Below are 20857 nucleotides of genomic sequence, written 5' to 3' on the forward strand. Positions count from 1 at the left end.
AGTCTTTCAGCCTTTTGCTCAGGTGTATCAGTTGATTTCTTAGCTTTATACAATGCTCTTCGCTTTGCAAGGGTTTCATCTCTGTTGTCATTTGTTGCTTTGGCCTTTTTCTCCATAACTTTTGCCCTTGCTTCAGCCTTTTGCTCAGGTGTTTTAGCTTCTTTCTTAGCTTTATACAATTCTCTTCGCCTTGCAAGCCTTTTATCTCTTTGGTCATCTGGTTCTTTTGTTATTCTACATTTGTATCTTGCTCTTTGCTTTGACAGTTCATCCACTTGTTGGTCTGCGTTTGTTTTGGACCTACATGTAGCTGAAGTGTAGTGTTCTTCATCTATGTCATTTATAAAATGTTGTTGTTTTTTTGACATGGTCTTCTCAGTGCTGTGTACAACTTGTGTTGAGATTTCTGATGCAGATAAACATGTTTTATGTTGATTGGGCAGGACGACTTTGGTAGATTCTACTTCAGGTAGGTAAGTGGAAGATTGTAGATGTGGGTACTTGGATGAGGGCCTTACTTGGTCTGAATTGTTGTGAACAGAGTCATGCAAATACAAGACATTTTCTGTTTTAAGGGGTACAACCTCAAAATTGCAAGTTAACATTGAATTTGTATGAAGTTGTTGCAAAAATAAACATAGACCACTGTTTGACGTGTGCATACTCAAGGTAGAAGTACCATGAATATCAGGCAATCCTGTATTGTGGTTTCTGGCATGTGAATCATAGACAAAATATTTGTTGTCAGTGTGGAGTAAAGCTACAGTTGAACCTTCTAAGCCAGATGCTGTTATAAACAAACATGTATCAGATGCAGTAAATGCTTCTTCTAGGGCTTTCTTTAATGTGTAGTATGGATAATTTGCTTCTGTGCTGAATATATCTCCTGTGTACGATTCTGCAATTGATGTGTGTACAGAATTATTGAGTAGATACCAATATTCTGGGAGGTTATCAACTGACAAGTAGTTAGTATAAGCTGGTAAAGATGGCTTTATGTGGTTGTAAAGTTCATCACCTTGAAACAGAATGATATCAAGATCTGTATCGATCCAGGAAGCTACATGCTTGTAAGTATTGTGAAACGCAATGGCAATGAAAGAATTTGAAGTGCATTGTCTACCTCTACTAGTCTCATTGAAAATAGTGTCACCTTGGTGGTAGTTTCCTGACAAAATTACTGACATTTTGGATAACAGTGACAGAGGTTTGTGTAATAATGTACAAATGTAGTTGGTGGCAGAGTGTATAAGTTCACAGTGTGCTTGATGGCAGAGGGTAATACATGTTTACAGTCTGCTCAGTGGTAGGATAGTCTGGTAAAAAAATGAGTGCAAGTTCAGAGTGTGCTGAATGTCAGGGATAGTCATAAAGTACAAATGCAGTCTGTTCAGTGGCAGGATAGTCTGGTAATGAGTACAAGTGCACAGTCTGCTCAGTGGCAGAAGCTAGTACAAATGCACAGTCTGCTCGGTGGCAGAGGATTGTCTCGTAATTAGTTCAAGTTCACAGTCTGTTCAGTGGCAGGAAAGTCTGGTAATGAGTACAAGTGCACAGTCTGCTCAGTGGCAGAAGCTAGTACAAATGCACAGTTCTGCTCGGTGGCAGAAGATTGTCTCGTAATTAGTTCAAGTTCACAGTCTGTTCAGTGGCAGGAAAGTCTGGTAATGAGTACAAGTGCACAGTCTGCTCAGTGGCAGAAGCTAGTACAAATGCACAGTCTGCTCAGTGGCAGAGGATTGTCTCGTAATTAGTTCAAGTTCACAGTCTATTCAGTGGCAGGATAGTCTGGTAATGAGTACAAGTGCCAGTCTGCTCAGTGGCAGAAGCTAGTACAAATGCACAGTCTGCTCAGTGGCAGAGGATTGTCTCGTAATTAGTTCAAGTTCACAGTCTGTTCTGTGGCAGGATAGTCTGGTAATGAGTACAAGTGCCAGTCTGCTTAGTGGCAGAGATTGGTTAAAGTGCTTTGTGGCAGAAGATGGTCTAGTAATAATTAGTGCAAGTTCACTGTCCGCTCAATGGCAGAAGATATTTGTAAGTGCAGTGTTTGCTAAACAGTGTAAGTTTTTGCAAATTATATGACCAATATTTGGCAAGGTTTAATTTGGTTTAGTGTGTGTACAATGTAGAAGTGAAAGCAGTAGTAGAAGTTTGAGTAAAATGTTTATTAGTGTGAATGGTTCTTCTAATTGACTGTAAAGTTTGATTTTCAGTAGGCTTTGCTTCAATTCTGTGGCAGCTGAGGACTGCAGCAGTCACTACTGAAAGAAAAAGAAAGAAAATGTTAGACATCTGATGCCAACTGAATATATTCAATATTTCAAAATTGGCCTGAATTGATTGGAGCAAGGTTAAAAATACAGAGGGGGAAGCTACTTGATTAGAGGTGCAAATTTCCACAATGATACACTATCATGCTGATTAATGTGTGTTGCTGACTTCTAAACAGCCTAATCTGGTGAAATGAAACGGAGTCAAACTTGCGTCACAAACCCTGATCCCAACTGTAACACAAATGTTTTGCAATCTATCTCAAAGCATACCTACCCCCGGTACTTCTTGGCAGGCAGTGCCATTTTTTTTTAAATCCACCGTATGTTATGATTAATATCTTTCTAAAAAGTAATACTAGCTACATCCAGCACTCATATTCTTGATCTACAGCCCTGAGGCTAAAAATAAATAAAAAATGAGAACTTAAGTTCACATACAATATGTCAACACAATTTGTATAAATTCCTCTACTATATTGGGACATTAAAGAGTGCAGCCTCACTGACTGGACCCGCTGGACAGAGCCGCATGGAGGCGCTGTGTGAGGACTGGCCGACTGCCTACAACTACTACTACTACTACTACTACTACTACTACTACTACTACTACTACTACTACTACTATAACATATACACATATATATTATGTATAACCAGCATAGCAGTATCACTTACAATTCCTTAAAATAAATAAATGCTTTCAGCAGTTCAGTAGTGGTTTGATAAATTACTGTACACATGGGGAAAAGAAGTTCCAACCTGTCTGAATGGATAGCTACTTTACTAAACTAAAGGAAGAAAGGAATGATTCAGAAGGGATCTGGGAGAACTTAATTGCATGAAGAAACAACAATACGCCCCCCTCCCCCAGTAATTTGTTTACAAAACACAGAGGTCATTCCGCTGGTCAGCGAGAGACTGTGTAAACAACAGGCTAAAATAATTTATGACGCAAGTTTACTCCGTTTCGCCACTTATATACCCAGACTGAGAGCATTTTCTAGATGCCAGAGTTTATATGCACTCACACTGACTGATTTGTACGGTAACTCGAACCAAGGACCAAGGAGGTTTAACCTCCTTGCACGAACGAGTTATTTTTGTAATACCACCGACGTCCAGGGTACATAATTCTCGATCTACATTTACCTGAAGACACATACAGATGGACTAGTGTTACCTATACGCAACTATAAGGCATATAAGATTAAATATATGTCCTACCTCACAGCGTTCGTTCCAAAATGGTGGACTAAAACTGGAGTGAATCTGTCGCCTTCTGTAGTGGTCACCAAACGCGAATAACCAATTAAAATAGCGCCAAATGAAATATATAAGCTTAAAATTCCTTAATATCATTGAATAGAAATAATAGCCTAAGATTAAATTACATTATGAAATATATCAGAAATCTACCTATGAAAGTCTAATGTGTCTTCAGCTTTTTCCATCAGAAAAAGAACAGTTGTAGCAGTTGCATGCGGTTTCATGTGTATCCTGAAAATCACGCTCCCTCGCTTTTCTTGCTCCCTTGCCATATAAGGCAAAGCCTAAACATGAAATGTTGCAGGTCTTGCCATATAAGGCAATGGTTGAAACAACAAACATGGAGAGGTCTTCATGCTGTGTGACACCGTGTTGAACGAAGTACCATGCATCGAAGCATCCACTGAAGGTAAAACCCATTACATTGCGTTTCGTCGCCAGAGGGCGACGAAACGCAAAAATTGCTTTGTATCATTCTGAGGGAAAATAGTTTTCTATGCAACATGTTATTGGTATTGGCTATATTACGGAAGCTCTTGGCTCTGTGCCTGTATCATTGACTCAATCATGTATTGTTTCTCTTTAATTTTCAATCATTATATGTATTACTATTACTATTACTATTAGAGCAATTCTTTCTGAGATGAAATATGAGCGTTTGAGACCAGCCCTGACATTGGTAACATGTTGGAGTGGAATGTAGTAAGTGGGATGGGCATGTAACCTGTGTGTGCTCAGGGTGTGTTAGCTGTCTGTGATACCACAGTTTCCATGGTACGAGAATGTCCACATCAGGCATGTAATGTCACTGAGGTAATGACTGCACGACATCTCTATAGGAGTTGGGAGTGATGGATATGTTACGCAGTCATTGCATGTTAGGAAGATATGGTACTTACATTTGTAAGATGTCAGAAGTAGGTTAATATATTTAGTACAACTCTAAGCAGTTCCATTTTCATTTTCATAAGGAAATTGTGGATACTCAGTAGTTTAAAGCCTAATCAAAGCAGCATACTACAATTGAATGCGGAATCAACAATCTTGTTGAAGATTTACTGGGTGTACATTTTAGTTTATGAATCTCTGTTTAGATTTTACGTTCGGAAATATTTGTGAATAATTTGATGTGGCACTGCGTAGAATTGAAAGTGCCTGGTGTGTGTGTGTGTGTGTAAACGTTTTCAAAAATTGTTTCCATTCTGAGTTCTGACCCACAACTTTTTGTGTGAACCTGTAAATTCTGTGTCCGTCTGGTGTATGTATTCTTGTGGCAGGTGTCCTATCAGTCATGCCTTTTCCTATGAATTTCATGCTCTGTTTTATAACAGCTGGGCCCCCATATCCACGAATCTACCAGGAACATTTGGTCATGCTTATTCATCATTGTGAATTTGTATATTCCAAATCAAAAAAGGAACCGTTCGACCTTGTTTTGGATGTCCCATCTGGCAGGAATTGGCAAGATAGTGTTGAGTTACTAGGTCAAGTTTAAGGCCACGGGATATCCAGACTTGGCTTTGGAAACTATTTCACTGTGCTTGGGTTACAGTTATTTTTGTGCTCTGCCCTTGGGTTGCTATGCTGTTGGTCTGCATTTTTATCCGAATGCATTTCTGCTATATTATGGAATAATTGTCATCTTATTACTTGCTTGATTCTATTACCAATAGCTGGCACACTAAAGGTTGCAATAATATAGAAATTGATAATAATTTGGAATTCTAATGGGCATGAATTTCATTATCAGCCCTGGAAATATTACGGTTGAATTTCATCCAAATCATCGTCTAGCGCCCACTCAAAGTATCAAAAAGACAAGCACTATACTGCTTTTGGGCCATAGTGGAAATTAAACTACCCTTTGGTGAATTTTTATCACTAAATTTACCACCTTGGTTGAATTCCTAATGATACTTATTTGATATAGAATGCCCTTGCTGATTGAATCTTCAGAAGCTTGGATTGGATTTCTCTTTGATTGGTTGGTCACTCCCTGGGAGATACATGTTACTGCTGTGAGGTGACATTGAAGATTCCATCATCTCTTATATCTAGGTCATACAGTTTCACAATGGATAGGCATTCTGCCATGTACTGTCACTGTATAATTCATAACGTACATAACATGACTTTCATGGTGTCTTTCAAATGTGGAAGATATCTTTTGACAGCCATGTATTCAAATGAGTCCCTTATACTATAGCTCTTGTATAGAATTTATTGAAGTATATAAATGTACATGTATGACATTTACGTGTATGAGACATGGAATTGTTTTTGCTGATTACTGTATATCTTCTAATATGTGTCATGGTTTTATTTTCTCTACTGCAAAATTATGATAATGAGAATATGTACAAATATATGTTAAACACACGCACACAATAAACATTCTTTCTATTTTTACTGCTAAATCAAATCCTTGCAAAAATAAATCAATTTACAGTAATCAGTTAATTAGTGAAAAATAAGTTTTTGTGAATAGTTCCCCGGATCTTAATTCACTCAAGTAGAACGCAAGAACTTAAGAAGGTGATAATTCATTGCTCGAGTTGTTGTTGTCAAATTTGAATAGACTAGATGACCCTCGGGTCATTGGGCTTTACCGATAATGTGCGTAGAATGGGGTGCCAGGGGGCCTTGGTCCTTTCTATTGACATGGGGTGAATTGTTCCCTACTAATGAAGATGCCTCCTTTGATAGATGGGAAATATATGGTCGTACGGATCAGAACAAAACATTTAATGGGGAGGGGGGTGTAACCTCCGGGACTGTGGCAACAAAATGTGGTCTGGTCCAAACAGGAAGTTTTGTCTACTGGTAGAGTTGAGGTCAGTTTCTGTTTCAATGTATCACTGTAAATTCTGAGACTAAATTTGTCAGTAGGGGTGAAAGGAAGAAAATCTGTACATTTTGCGGTTGTGGCCTGGTCCAAACAGGAAGTTTTGTCTACTGGTAGAGTTGAGAACTTGATGTCAGTTTCTCTTCAGCAATGTATCACTGTAAATTCTGAGACTAAACATAGCGGTAGGGGGGAAAGGAGGTGTTTGTAGTGTTAAAACTTAAAGTAAGAAAATCTGTATACAGTTTTGCACTGTGATGGTTTGACAATGGGTTACCGTGAAAAGCGTGAGCATTAAACCATAAACCATAGCAAATATTTGAAGATTTACAGTATTAGGTGTTGTGTTAATTAGAAGAAAAAAAGACATACCTAAAGCCTGAAATTGAAAAGTGATTATTAGAATGTATACTAAACTGTCCATTTCGTTATATTGGACGGAAATACTAAAATAGTATTGCAGTATGAACCACCATGACAATTTACGGTATTGTGCCAGAGTTCTTCCAATAGATAGGAATGTAGATAGGGCCAGCATTAAGCCCCAACTATTGATACCATGTTTAGAGCCAGACCTATCCTAAATCTTCTCGCGTTGACTAAAAATGGCAGAAGCTCTAGGCTAGCTTTCTGCAGGATTTTGTATGTGGGTGGCACAATTCTCCTTATGGTCATTGGTAGGTCCTGGAATTGATGTATAAACGCCATCTGAAACAAGCTACCTGTGACGTTAATGTGTGGGAGTAGACTTTCAGGTCCTCATTACTGAATCTCTGTGTAGTCAATGTGCCATGGGAGTACGATTGGAGCTCATCGTTATTCAATTTCCTTTGACGGTGCATTGCCATGAATACTTCAGTATGTGTGAGTGTTCTGCACAAGGGATGCTGTTCTCTGTGCGTGGATTGAGTAGAAATATTCTTCCTCTGATGTGTATCAAAATCTTATGCATGAAAGCTATTATTCAGTTTGCAATCTATGAATAGATATAGACTAAAGGATTTATTTGCAAAACAATGGTATTGTGCATTGCTCGATCCATAATACACATCAGGGGCTAGACTAATTTTCACCTGTTTACAAGATGAATTTTAGATTTTTGTAACAGTGCGACCTTAATTTTATGCACTGGTCCGGAATTGAATGATGACATCAGCGAGTTTTACTCCTGAAATTGTTCAGTAACCACAAACTGCCATGCAAATTAACTAGATCAAAGGTAGTTTGGCTAACGTTACTCTCCAAGCAGAGGTTAGGCCCTGGCTGGTTTTGAAATTTTTTTCACGTTTTTGTTGGGCTTTCAATTTTGTCAAAGTAGAAGCCCGACAAGGAGTTGCAGCCTTTTTGTAAAAAAATCATACTGTAGAATATTTTACAATTTGTTAGCCAAATTGCTAAATAATGCTTTTTGTTTTGCATGGAAGATGCACAACTTAAACGTTACTAGGATACAAGGTCGACCTTTCCGTGCTTAGGTTTTAGTATCCCTTGTGACCTATATTTTGTTTTGTTGGTGTATTGTAAGGATATCCGCCCTTATGTGAAGTGGTACACTTTGAATACTTGTAGACCTGTGCAAATATCTGCTGTGGCTTGTGGCTTCTGGTTTGTGGACAATCAGTAATTTTATGAAATCAGTTCTCTAATTTAAAAAACTAAATCATTGTGGATTGCATAATATGATATATGATACTGAAATTCATTTACTTTGCTGGGACTGAATTTCTCAGTAGAAAAATTAAGGAAAGGAGCTTTTCATGCCCGTAGCCAGGATTTTGGTTGGGGGGGTTCTTTTTAGTAATTGTTGGACCATCGAGCGCCGCAGGCGCGAGGCTCACGCCGAAGGCGTGAGCTGCCTAGGGGGGTCCGGGGGCATGCTCCCCCGGAAAAATTGAATTTTTGACCCCCTGAAACGCCATTTCCTGAATTTTGACGGGCAAAAATCGCTTGCGAAGTTTAATGGAATTTCTATTAAAGGACAAGGCTTTTGCGTAAGTCTTTGAGGCCAACTTCCTCGACATATTTTCACCATGTCCGACACCAAAGGCGCGAGGCGTCGCAATGGAGGTCCGGGGAAATTTTGAAATCTGGACCCTCTGAAAAGCCATTTCCTGCACTTTCTGGGCCAAATTTAGCTGATAGACTCACTACGATTGGCTGAAATGTCTATCAGGGAAAAATACAAATCAGTCATGATTTGAAAAAAAATCTTGGACATGAAAAAGTGGACCTTCGAGCCTGAAATAGCGGACCTTTTGAGCGTGTGGGGGGGTTCTTCCGAACCCCCCGAACCCCCCCTGGCTACGGGCATGCTTTTGTGGTGTTTTAAGTTCCCGATTGAAAGGATTTTGTAGTGCAGTTATAGTTCATTTGAAAGGCCTATTTGCTGTGTTATAAATTTTTGGTGCAGAGGTCTCTGTGAAAATAGAACCACTGCAAAATTTTAAGGTTTACAGTACCGTACTGATAGGTCCAAACTCTCAGTGAATTTACAAAATTTCACAATCTACAGTGACTAATTCTCACAACATTTCATATTGCGCCATTTAGAAGGAAACACAACTTGTCCTTTGTTTGTTTAGACATTAGCATGTATTCTAAATTGGTAGTGGAACATGTACATACATGTGTGTCACTGTGCACACAGAACTCCAGTCCACACTGTTGTCCTTTTGTAGTAGAGCATGGTGACACGGGTCACCTGGTCTCAGGTGTAAACAAACGTCTTTGTACCCGTTTCCGATTCCTCGCTGATTAGAGCGGGATATCTAGGTGTAAACATGGCGGGATTGCTTCACTAAGCCCCCCTCTCCGCTCTCAGGAAATGTACAATTTGTGTATTGTTAGTACATCTAGAAAGACTTTTGTATAGATTATGTAGTATCAATGAATGCAAGGGCTAAGCTGTGCATAAGGTAGCCTTCATTCTCATCAGTTATGTGGCTTCTTTGAAGTCAGGTTGTTCAAACACTGGCTTTGTCGGATGACCTTGCAAAAACACCTCACTCAGTTCTCTGTTGTTTGACAAATGGGTGTGAGTCGTCATGTTTGTTTTGTCATCTATCAAACAACAACAAACATCACAGGAACAACAACAACGATAGTCCTAAACTTTATCTTGTACCAGCAACATACTTGTATCCAGATATGTTGTGTATGTGATTAGGCAGTAGACAAATTAGAGAAAGTTCATGATTTTAAGATCAATTCACCACTTAGTATTTTTTTAAAGACTAGAAAGTTTTGAACTTGTATGTAGGTGGGGTCATGAGGCATAACTGCAGAGTATTTGGCCCAGAGGTCCTGGGTTCCAATCCTGTCATACTATCGATCTTGTACCGTGGGAAAGTCTCTTCCTGACTCCCCCAGGTGTAAAAATGGGCACCCGTCTTCCAATACAATGCTTGAGACATCATAAGTAACAACCAACTGCCTGTACATCCTTGAAAAGGCTATGGCCGTATGGGGCTACCTTTACCCTTTTTAAAGGCAGCCCTAAAAACCCCTCCAAATCCTTCAATGGTTCAGTCTAAATTGTGATTGTCAGCTGTCACCTGTAATTGGCCCACTTATCAGAGTAACAAGATGTTGCAGTAGCCCATTGCAACATCTTGTCACATTGAAAAGTGGGTCAAAAGGAGTAAAACCAGTAGTTTTGTCTGGAGTATAGCAGCTGTTACCTCTTACCTTTTCTTATTAACCCACTTCCTTCTTTAGTGAGATTATCTCTTATTTCACGTGAATGGAACCAAATGCTTCACTTCCTGATCATATCACATGGAAGGCTAACTTTTGTTATGGGCACATTGTAGTGTAACTTGTACCTCCTCAAATCAGATTACAAGAACTTTGAGGGAAAGAAATACCATACTGTAACTAAATAGGTTGGTTTTCACCGGACGTATTTTCATTGTGGAAGTTAAAGCACTTTTTTGTGGAGTTTGATAATACTAGTAGTAGTAAATTGCGATTAGGAACTTATACTCGCAGTTGAGAGCTCACTGCAAAAACTATAAAGTAAAAACCACCGCAACCAATTCAAGATTTATAATAATTAGTTTGCTGTTGCTACCTGCAAATGGTACCTTTGTTGTTATTTTTATTTCCTGTTGTTTCTCATGACAAGAACAAACCCAAAGCAAAAGAATTTTTATAGGTAAAAACGCTCTATTTATTCCTTTGGCAGAATAAAGATAAATGATAGTTTTAAATGTTACTGGGTATAAATAATAACCACAAGCAATAATCTCCTATTTTGTGGCCATCTCCGGACATTTGATAAATGGATGGTGATGAATGTTACCCTGGTAGAAAAGATAGGCAGTTTCTCCTGCTCCTTTGGGACACATCTGTCATACTTCATGTGTCCACCAGGTCTTTTCTCTCTCCTAACAGCTTGCTGAGAAATCTCCATGCCTAATGGATTTCCTCCCAAAACAGTTGCAGGAATTTCTAGCCAGAAAGGGGTCATGATTTCATTGCTCCCTGCTTGTACAATGTACAACATGTGGCTTTGCAAGCCTTGAGATTTTTCTCATCATTTTGGTAATTTCAGTAAATAAACACGCAGCAAAACATCAGGCATGTGTTGTTAAATATAGGATAAGAAATTTTGAGTTGGAGAAATTCATTCCTTTAATTTAATTAAAAAGAATTATCTAATGTCGAAGAGATTGACAAGGTGCCTTGGTTGCCTTGAAGTTAGGATTGTTGACTGCAAATGTGTGTAAGTTCAGGCACCTCTGGAAAGGTATCCGCAGGCGTGCCCTACAGAAAGGTACTTTACACCTATTTCCTGATGCAACTCACATTAAAATGAGTACCTAGTTTCAGTCCTGTCGGATGTATGGAGAAGTAGAGCTGACGGCTCTGTGTTTGAGGAGAGGCACACCTCGAGCATGCATAAGATCCCACTGCACTTACTGACAAAGAGTAGAAGTCCTTCGTGATAGATATTACCTGTCATACCTTACAGTCTGGTCTTACACAGGTAACAAAACTGTAAAGTTATGTAAGGCAGATTACTGTTTCTGTGAAACCACCAAACAACACATGTTTTGACTGAAGGAAATAGTCAAGAGCCCTGCAGTTTCTTGTTAGTGCAGTTGGACCACCTGTTGGGTGCTTAAGATGTGTGCAAGGTGTTGACTGGGTCAGGTGTTCACCTCAAGTGGTATCAGAAGTATTCCTTAGACAGAAATGGAGCAGCAAGGATCGTGGGAAGGGACTACGGTGTTTTTTAAGTCGAGAAGTACAACTGTAAATCTCGAAACGTTTACATTTTATTTTCACAGTTTTCTGAACATGGCAAATACACCTTTCTGATGTATTACAATATGCAGAGTTGTTCCATCTGCAAAAAACTCTGTGAAAGGAAATACATGTAGTATTCATTGAGTTTGCCAAGAAATCCTTTTAGAAAACCTGGAAATTAAAAACCTGTTGTTATACCCAAGGGACAAGAGTGACTATAATATAACATCAAATGGATTTCTCTTTTGCCTTGAACTAAGATGGGTGATTATGTACTGTAGTCTTTTGTAAAAAAAATACGGTCATTAACTTGATTAAGAACTCTTTTCTGGGGGGAATTCTTAATTTGTTTGCAAAGACGGAAGAGTGGATTTCTATCTTATTAGTAACTGAAATCTTTCTAATCAAATTGTATTATCGGACAAGAATACATGATATTACTCATGGTCTGTCATCAATATTGTAACAGCATCTATGATAGTGTCTTCTATTGTCATTGTTTTGGCAACACATAATGTGCAGGAATGTGTCCAACAGCTGTCCTGTACATGTAGCTGCCAAAATGAAGGCAAAATCCCATCAAGGCTGCGTATTTTGATGAATAATTTATGCTAATAACATTGCATTATATAAGTAGAAAGTGTTGAATAGCTATTGGGGTCAGTGTACTCTTGTAAATATTTTTCTTTTTCTTCCATCATTTTCTGCAATATCATGCATTTGCATGGCTACCTTTTTTCCTTCTTCCAATGCCTATTTCATTTATAGATAATACATTTATCAAATGTTTCAATTTTTCTCTATCAGAGGCGGCGGCAGGAAATTTCGTCTGGGGGGGCGAACTTTTACTGACAGAATTTTGCGGCACACGCTTACGTAGCGCCGGAGGCGCGACCACCCTAGGGGGGTCCGGGGGCATGCTCCCCCGGGAAAATTTGAAATTTAGACCCTCTAAAACGGCATTTCATGCGTTTTGACGGGCAAATTTTGCTGCCAGAGTAAGCTAAGTTTGATGGCAATTCTGTTAGAAAGACACATGGTTTTAGCGAGGGCGATGCCCGCAAAATATTTTCAAGATTTCGAGTACCGAAGATGCGAGCTGTCGCAAGGTTGGTCTTTGGAAATTTCGAAATCTGCACCCTCTGAAACGACATTTTCTGTACTTTGAGGGACAAGTTTTGCTTGCAGACTATGCTAAATCTTATGCCATTTTTGTCAAAGAAAAAGATGTTTGAGGGCGATGACCTAAGCTACCACGCACAAATTTTCACTATGTCGTTGTGAGCGCCGGCGTCATCACTAGGGAGGTCCGGAGAAAATCTTAAAATCTTGACCGTCTGAAACGTCATTTCCTGAATTTCAGTGGCACATTCTGCTTGTAAACTAAGCTAAGTACGATAGTACAATTTCTATTGGTTTAAAAGATTTTTCAAAGCAACGCTCCCGCAACATATTGTCCTGCGTCGAAGACGCAGTCGTCACAAGGGAGGTCTGGCAAAATTTTGAAATCGGGACTCTCTGAAACGCCATTTCTTGCATTTCAGGGGTAAATTATGCTGTTAGACTAGCTTGATTTTATGAAATTTCCATCATCAAAAAAATACACAAGGTTTCAGCTTGATTTTTTGGGGGGGCGCCGCCCCCCCAACATATTTTCCGGGGGGGCAGCCGCCCCCCCTGCCCCCCCGGTGCCGCCGCCACTGTCTATCATTAAGTTTTCCTATATGCCATCCCCACCCTAAGGCCTTAATGATGTGCAACAACTTTGTTTATCTAAAGGATTTGGAAGCTCGTCATAAAACTGGCGGTGGGATTATCTGTAGTGAATTGTTTGCTGCAGGTGCACAGTTTGAAGCATTGTTAAAGGCTTAAGGTAGGTAATGAGTAACTAAGTCAGTCGCACTTGGTGCAAAGCAAATTTACACAGAGACAAGGTTGGTAGCACCTGTACCAGCTCACCTGGTGGAATGTCCGCCAGGGCACATCTTAAGGGGCGTTGTTGGGGACATACCTTAAGAGTCACCTTGAGAAGGAAGCCTTGTCCTCTTGATAGTCCCCAAGGAGCAATTGAAGCACTTAACACAAGTGATAGGTAATATAGGGTTTTAAATTGGCAGGTAGAGTGTGGAGTGTGAAGTTTTTTTTTCAACAAGGAAATGGGCTCTGAACACATTTGCATCATCTCTTCAATCTTGTCTTTTAGAAAAGGGTTTTATTTTCTGTCTGTGGTATAAAACCTCTTTTTCACGTGTGAATGCAGCCTGATTCACTTGCGTAATATATACTTACAATGTTATATTACCGGTATTTTCTTTTAACAATGTCTTCACTGTTTTCAAAATGAAAGGCCCTACGGAGAGTGTCACGTAATCATCACGTATCTCAGCAAGATGACGTAGGAAAAGATGCTGTTATTTGTTCGGCAAAGCTTCTAATCCAATGCTGGTCTGAGCAAACACAGGAACTAAGGATTTCTCCCTTTGTAACAAAATAGGATTGGGATTTTCATACCAACATGTGGGATATAACAGGTGACAGGTGCAACATATGTTAGGTGAATCTTCTCCACACCTTTGGAGTTTCAATGAAAAGACTTTCTCCATTTCTTTTGCCCTCAGGCCATTTAGCTGTGTGAAACTACAAGCATAACAGCAGTGGGCTAGTCCGCTGGTGCACCAAATGAAAGCAAAGAAATCTGTCCTGTTTAGAAGGATGGAAAGTTGTGGTAAGAGAAATTCATCCCAGGGAATTGTTCCAGGTCGTAGAGATGGGTTAGAGCCAAATGAAAAAGTAACGCGTACTGAGCACTGCCCTTTCAATCATAGAGTGTTGGTGCTGGGTCAGTAGCATGCTACAGTTACTGGAGCAGAGAAACCAATTTGGGGCAGAGAAAGTCACCCATGGCCTGAATACAGCCACATCCTACCAGGCTTACTTGTAATTTCCTTCACGTCTACGAGCGTGGTAATTGAAATCTGTACCTCAGCTTTTCCGCCAGACGAGTGTTTTGGCGACAAATTTTTTTTTAGTAGACGCCTTCAAATATGTCTACAGGCGCCAAATATATTTTTGTCAGAACATCGACGCCAACACTTTCAAAACCATGTACAACTACGAGTTGCATAAAAACTATGTCTGCAATGTAAATTTCCTTGGTTTTAACTAATCAAGTTTAAATTTGCCACTGAGAATGTTGAAAACATCATTTCAGAAGTTTAGAATTCCTAAAGGACCCTCAAGATTTTTATTACCTTCATTGCTTGCAAAGTAATATACACATGGTAAGGTTAAGGAAAATACAGTGACAAACCTCTATTTATTTTTCCGAAAGAATGCAAAAGTTGTTGCATAGACCTACTTGAACTTTTGACTATTCAAAATCATGTTGTTTTTGTTTCACACAAAGAATGATGTTGATTTTACTTGTGTAGGAAAGTATCATACTCGTGTCTTGTGATTTGGCCAGGCATCCCATTTTACTTGTGTAGGAAAGTATCATTTTGTGTCTTGTGATTTGGCCAGGCATCCCGGATTGTCACATCAAAAGGGTCTCCACACGGTCACATAGCGGTCTGAGAAGGAAGGAAAAGATTGGGATTGTCTTTGTTCAGTTGCCAAGAATGAAGTCATGCCCCCGAGCTCAACTTGGCTCTAGCTGAAAGGGAGTTTAGTAAACAGTCATTCCTTAAATTTGTAGGGATGATCTGAATCTTAATCTAAATCTTTAAGGAAGGCATTTGATGAGTCTTAGGGGTGAAAGATGAAGATAGCATTGGGATTTGTCTCCTAGAAATGGTCATATTGTCATATGATGAATGTTTTATCATATATAAAATGTACAAATTGAAAGAGTGGTATGGACTACATTGTATGATATTGATAGATCTTTATACACATTGTATGTCCAGCAGTTGTCTTAAATGTTGAAACTGCTGTATCTTTCTGCATTATGTCACAAGAGAATCTCAAGTCTTGCATAAATGTTTCATATGTTTATATTGCTAAAGTTCTAAGGTGCATAAAATTTTCACATGAAAGTGTCATAAATCAAATATGAAATGTTTAAGCACTTAAGATTATCATGTTCAGGGCATTGGAACCAAGCAACATTAAACATGTAGCTTCTGGTGAAATATACTCCAATTTGCAGGGCTGGCTCTCTGCCATGTCTGGTGAAGCTACATATATATCTGAGGTGCCTCAGGGGTACTGTAGAATCGTGAGATTGGTATTGAACTGCACGGCAGTTGCAGATTGCAGAGGTATATCTGTGTAGACATGGGGATAGATCTAAGTCTGTCATGCTCTTTGAAAATGAAAGGTCCTTTTGGAATAGAAAGCCAAGTGTCTCTGGTTGTTTCTTTTCAAGGGTGTGTGCAAGCTTCCTCCTCTTCCTAAGTTACATTTTGACATTTCACCTTTGCTGGTAGCTTGCAATAACCTATTTTGTTGAGCATCCAGCGATTTAAAGTTGCTTACTTTCCCTGTATTTGTTTTCTTTGTTGTCAGTAGACATTGCTCTAGAACTATCTGGTCACCCTGTCGCACTTCCGTTTGTTGACAAACATGTCCCTGTGACTACTTTATAGTCTGTCACGAGCTACAATCTACGTTCTCTCAGAGTCAGAGGAAGCCCTCCGTTTGTCTGGGAGGAAGTATCCAATCTGTCTGTTTGTCTGTGTGGGTTCTACCACTGTTATGGTACACAGGTGTCTGCCATATTGTCGCTAAATCCACAGACCCTATTCACGGATTCCATTGCTTGCTGGGAGATGCAAGGCATTGTGGGTAACCCAGGGAGGCAAGAAAATCATGGTATTGCAATATACAGACAGGTATTGTCATAGTGATCATGCTGTTTTCTACCCTCTTTACCCATAGTGCCCTGCATCTCCCATCATGCAGTTGGAACACTGAAAAGGTCAATTACAAATGTTATTTGTGCCCTTGGATTTGACATTGAAGAAATGCTTGCTACTCTTATTACCCCACAAAAATGATATTGGGACTACCTAGAAAATGGCCTTGGAATGGCTCCTCTGTTATCATGTCTACCTAAACCCAATATCAAGGTTGTCAAGATTTTTAATGTAACTTTAATATTAGTCCAATCTAGCCTTGTACAATGCCTATGGGACAACAAGCCCTGACAGATATGGATGGTCCTGTCTACTAATTTGATTGAGACGGTCAGATTTAGTCAGTAAAACCACTTTTACCTGTCAGTGTTCTATGCCGCTATCACAGTTGGGGTGTATGAAATATGCAATCAATATGTGTGCCCCCTATGTATAATTGATTAGTGTGACATCAAAAGACCTTTGGATGTTGATAGCTGATTTAATGCACAGTGGTCAGAGGATTTTTCACCAGGGATGGACCATTAAAAACCATGGGGTGTGTTAGAATGATAGTCAGGAAATTTTGTTTAAGATATGATGAATACTGTTTTTAGCCATCATCTTGTAAGTTGCAATAGTGTTACAGTGCATAATTTCTTTTTTTGCATGTGAATATTTATGTGCAAGCCTTTGTAAACATTGTAGTTTATCATTGAATTTTAGTTAAAGTAAATGACATATTCATTTTGTTCAACAGCTAAAATTACTTTCAGATGGATTTTTAAAATGAACTCTTATTTTATAGATATATATTGATTGTTCAAAACCTAAAGTTACCTTCAGGTCGTAGAGATATGTACCCAATGAAAGTTCCTGAACTAGTTGAACTAAAAATTCCAATACAAAAATTGGAAAAGTTGTTGTTGTATTGCGCTAAGGAAATTTTTGTTGTTTCACACTAATGAAAGTTGTTGTTGTTTTGCACAGGTGACCCACAGAGTGACAGGTCAGGTGATGGTCCTAAAGATGAACACCAACAGCAGTAACAGACCCAACATGCTGAGGGAGGTCCAACTCATGAACAGACTCTCACACCCCAACATTCTCAGGTACTCATTGTCAGAATTGTCAGACTTTCAAATCCTCATGGTCTTTTTGTATAGTGCATTGCATGCTGGAAGATGCAGGGCATTGTGGGTAGCCCAGACCTGTTTGCCCCTGAGCTACCCATGGTTCTCCACATCTCCCAGCATGCAATGTGATCTATGAAAAGGCCTATGTAAACATTCTTAAACTCAAATGCACTTCTGTAACATCAAAAGGAGATTGGTTTTCCTAGGCTCAAGACATTTCCAGATGTAATAGCTTGCGGTGGGATGTGTGCCATAGTAACATAAGAATTCCTAGGAATGGACAAGCAAATGTCTGTACAATAAAAGGTAATGTTCATTCAGTATTAACAGAAGAGCTGTCTAGATTCAGCTGTAACAATTTCTGTGGCTATACCCATCAAATTTTGCCAAGTGAAATTGCTGGCTTAGTCATAACACAGATATCGTTCTTTGCCAGGCTGCCTATAAAGGGGATCCCAGGTCTATTTGGACAGAAGCCCAAGATAGTTCAGAGCCTGAGGAAGTTGATTGTATTGGCTCGTTGCTCAGATGGATCTTGGAATGGCCAGGGCTTCATCATTCTCTTGTGTCCACAAATCTCAGTCATGGTCAAGTCTGTCGGAGTTGTCTTCGTTCCAATGTCAAGGTCTGAAAGCTGCAGTCTCAGCGTTTATTTATAGATTCTACTGTTTTGTTTTCCAGAGGAGTCCAGGCAACCAAAGTTTGCCAAGACAGACTTCCTTCTGTTTTAGTTAGATGTCAAAACATCTTTCCTCTTACCTTGTTCTTACATGTACCTCTTTCGCACAGATTCATGGGAGTATGCGTCCATGAGGGCCAGTTGCATGCACTGACTGAGGTAAGTCTAACAATTCCATTTTTTTATTCAGCATTTTGATTCATTAGAATAAGATATCTTTATTGTGGTAGTTTGAAATTGTCCCTGGTAAGTATCACATGTTGTATCAACAACAGATATGGCGTAAAGGTTAGTTAAGTTGACCTGTACGGTAAGTTAACTACACAACACTGCGCACCTGCTAATAGATGAAAGACAACAAGCAGAGAGAGGTCCTCTCTAATGGTTTACAGGGTAATTTGCTGGATAAGCATCATGGTTGCTGAGTTTCAAAAGTAAAAGCCCCAAGAAAGAGATGGCAGGCGGCCAGGCTTTCTTTCCTCTTTACTGTGCAGGCAAACAGAGTATACCCAACAGTTACTGGTACTTAGATTCCTAATGGACCCTTAGATGATCATATGTTCTGTGCAGAACATTTTAAAGGAATCATTACTGTATTGCTCCCAGGGTAAAGAGTTTGGCTTTTAAAGAAATGCAAGCTCGTCTTGGGAAGAGTTAGATCCACGCAACATTGACTGTAAAGTGGGCACTATATTTGTGACCATTGCTAAGTGCTACCATCGTTTTACTATGTCACACAAGGCAACTGTATTGGTTGTGGGGTTGTTATGTCTTTGAAACAGTTACTCATTCACAAAGGCCAGTCAACCAGATATCCCTAGACACTACTTACAGGTTGGCATCAGACTTTCTTGAAACAGGTCTAGGTTGTCTATTCGTAGGTTATGTATCAAATGCAAACTTCCTGGTACCAAAGTTTGTTGTAAATAGATCTTCTTTAAAAGAAAACGAAGGAACAAAAAAATTTGTCTGCTGGGGAAAAAGGTATCAAAGAACAAAAAAAATTGTATATTGTATGTCTGGATATTCTCAAAAAAAATTCTTGAACTGTTCACTGCGGTTTTATGAAGTTATGACACTAAATCTGGGTTTCCTTTGTATCATTACTGCAGTACAGAACTGTTAGACATTACAAAAACCTCCTTTCTCGTCTTGTCGGAAAATTAAGTTCCAATGAAAAGCAATGAGTTTACAGTCCAACTGTCCAACCATTGTCCACCCACCGTGATCATTCTTAGTTAGACTGTCCACAAGATCCTGAGCCTCAACTTGACTTGGCGCCAGGGCGATCGTCCATCTCTATCCTTGTCTCCCTGTCTTGTTTGATCCAAACCAAAGCAGACGTTTTGGAAACACCAGATCCATGCATGGCCAACTTCTCACAGTAGACAGAAAGTGCAAATGCCAAGAGGAGTCCCATTAGACATGCTGTTGACGATGACAGTTTGGTCCCTGGCTTCTTTTCGGATGACGCTCTTGTGTATTGCAAAGATGTCAAGTGGACAAGTATTATTTCTTGCATTTTAACCTTTTTCCTGCTTCCTAACCCCCTAACCTATGCAAACAGGTATCTTAACAGGATGAAGGTTAAAAATCAAAACCAATCTGTTAGGTTGTCATGTCCTTGACTTTACAATGATAATAATGATAAATTTATAATAATAATTTCTGCTAATACAATTGGTTTTATTATACCTGTTTGGTTTAGTTCCTTCCTTTACCTCCTGGTAAGGTCAAAGGTTAAAAGCGTTTGCTGAGTCTGACAAAGGGTGTTATGCATACGCTTATACCAAAACTTAAAGCTTTCTTTTATGGACTTATCAGCAGACTTAACTCGCATGCATCACAATAGTACTATTTATAAGATTGCAAACATGGTGACTGGTAAAGGTGTAACTATTAGTTATCCCTATATTTGCCTTGTTCTTAGTGGAAGACAAAGTCCAGTCTTGTTCGTTTACCTTTGTATTAAAATTTTTCATCTGTTGGAATGTCTTATGTGGCAAAAATATGTTGGAGGATCATTGGTAACTGTACTTCAAATACACACTCTGCAACTAAAATTTCCTTGAAGTTCTAAAGGAAGATGCTAGGGGGCTCAAACCTATGTCACTTCTTCTTATGCACAAGAGCTGTCTACCACCCAAAAATCATGACAATAGTTTGTCTAGAATGCAAGATACCAAAATGGGAGGTTCTGGTGTGGTATGTAGGAAAGCTGCCAGGGGTCCAGAATCTCTTCATTTTTCATTGTGCAAACCCTTCCATGGACCAAATATCATAACCATTCATCCACAACTTTTCAAGTTATGTTGTTTGCAAAACAGACAGACAGACACACACACACACACAAACAATTTTTTTATTTTGGTGAAGGTAATAGTATTCGGAAACCAAAGACCAACAACTCATATGGCTAGTTTCCTAAATATTTCTTAAAACTTGGTACAGAAGTCCATGTTAGGGTCAATAGTGGTAAAGGTCTATTTGCACAACCAACTTTGAGTTTGACGTCACTATATCAATATGTGCGATTTACATGTACAAGTCCATACAAGTTGTAA

General features: G+C 39.2%; 1 protein-coding gene across 3 annotated transcripts in view; it reads left to right on the plus strand.

Annotated features, from left to right (window-relative positions):
- The window catches only part of LOC118432473 (dual specificity testis-specific protein kinase 2-like), a 49931-nt gene that overhangs the window by 16070 nt on the left and 13004 nt on the right, over positions 1 to 20857 (plus strand). For all 3 annotated transcript variants that reach the window (XM_035844059.1, XM_035844058.1, XM_035844057.1), the window contains 2 exons: positions 17469 to 17590; positions 18404 to 18452. In XM_035844059.1, coding sequence (XP_035699952.1) covers positions 17496 to 17590; positions 18404 to 18452 — 144 coding nt within the window. In that variant the 5' untranslated portion in view covers positions 17469 to 17495. The remainder of the gene's footprint in view (positions 1 to 17468; positions 17591 to 18403; positions 18453 to 20857) is intronic.

The sequence above is a fragment of the Branchiostoma floridae genome, chromosome 15 (assembly GCF_000003815.2).
Source record: "Branchiostoma floridae strain S238N-H82 chromosome 15, Bfl_VNyyK, whole genome shotgun sequence".
Lineage (NCBI taxonomy): Eukaryota > Metazoa > Chordata > Leptocardii > Amphioxiformes > Branchiostomatidae > Branchiostoma > Branchiostoma floridae.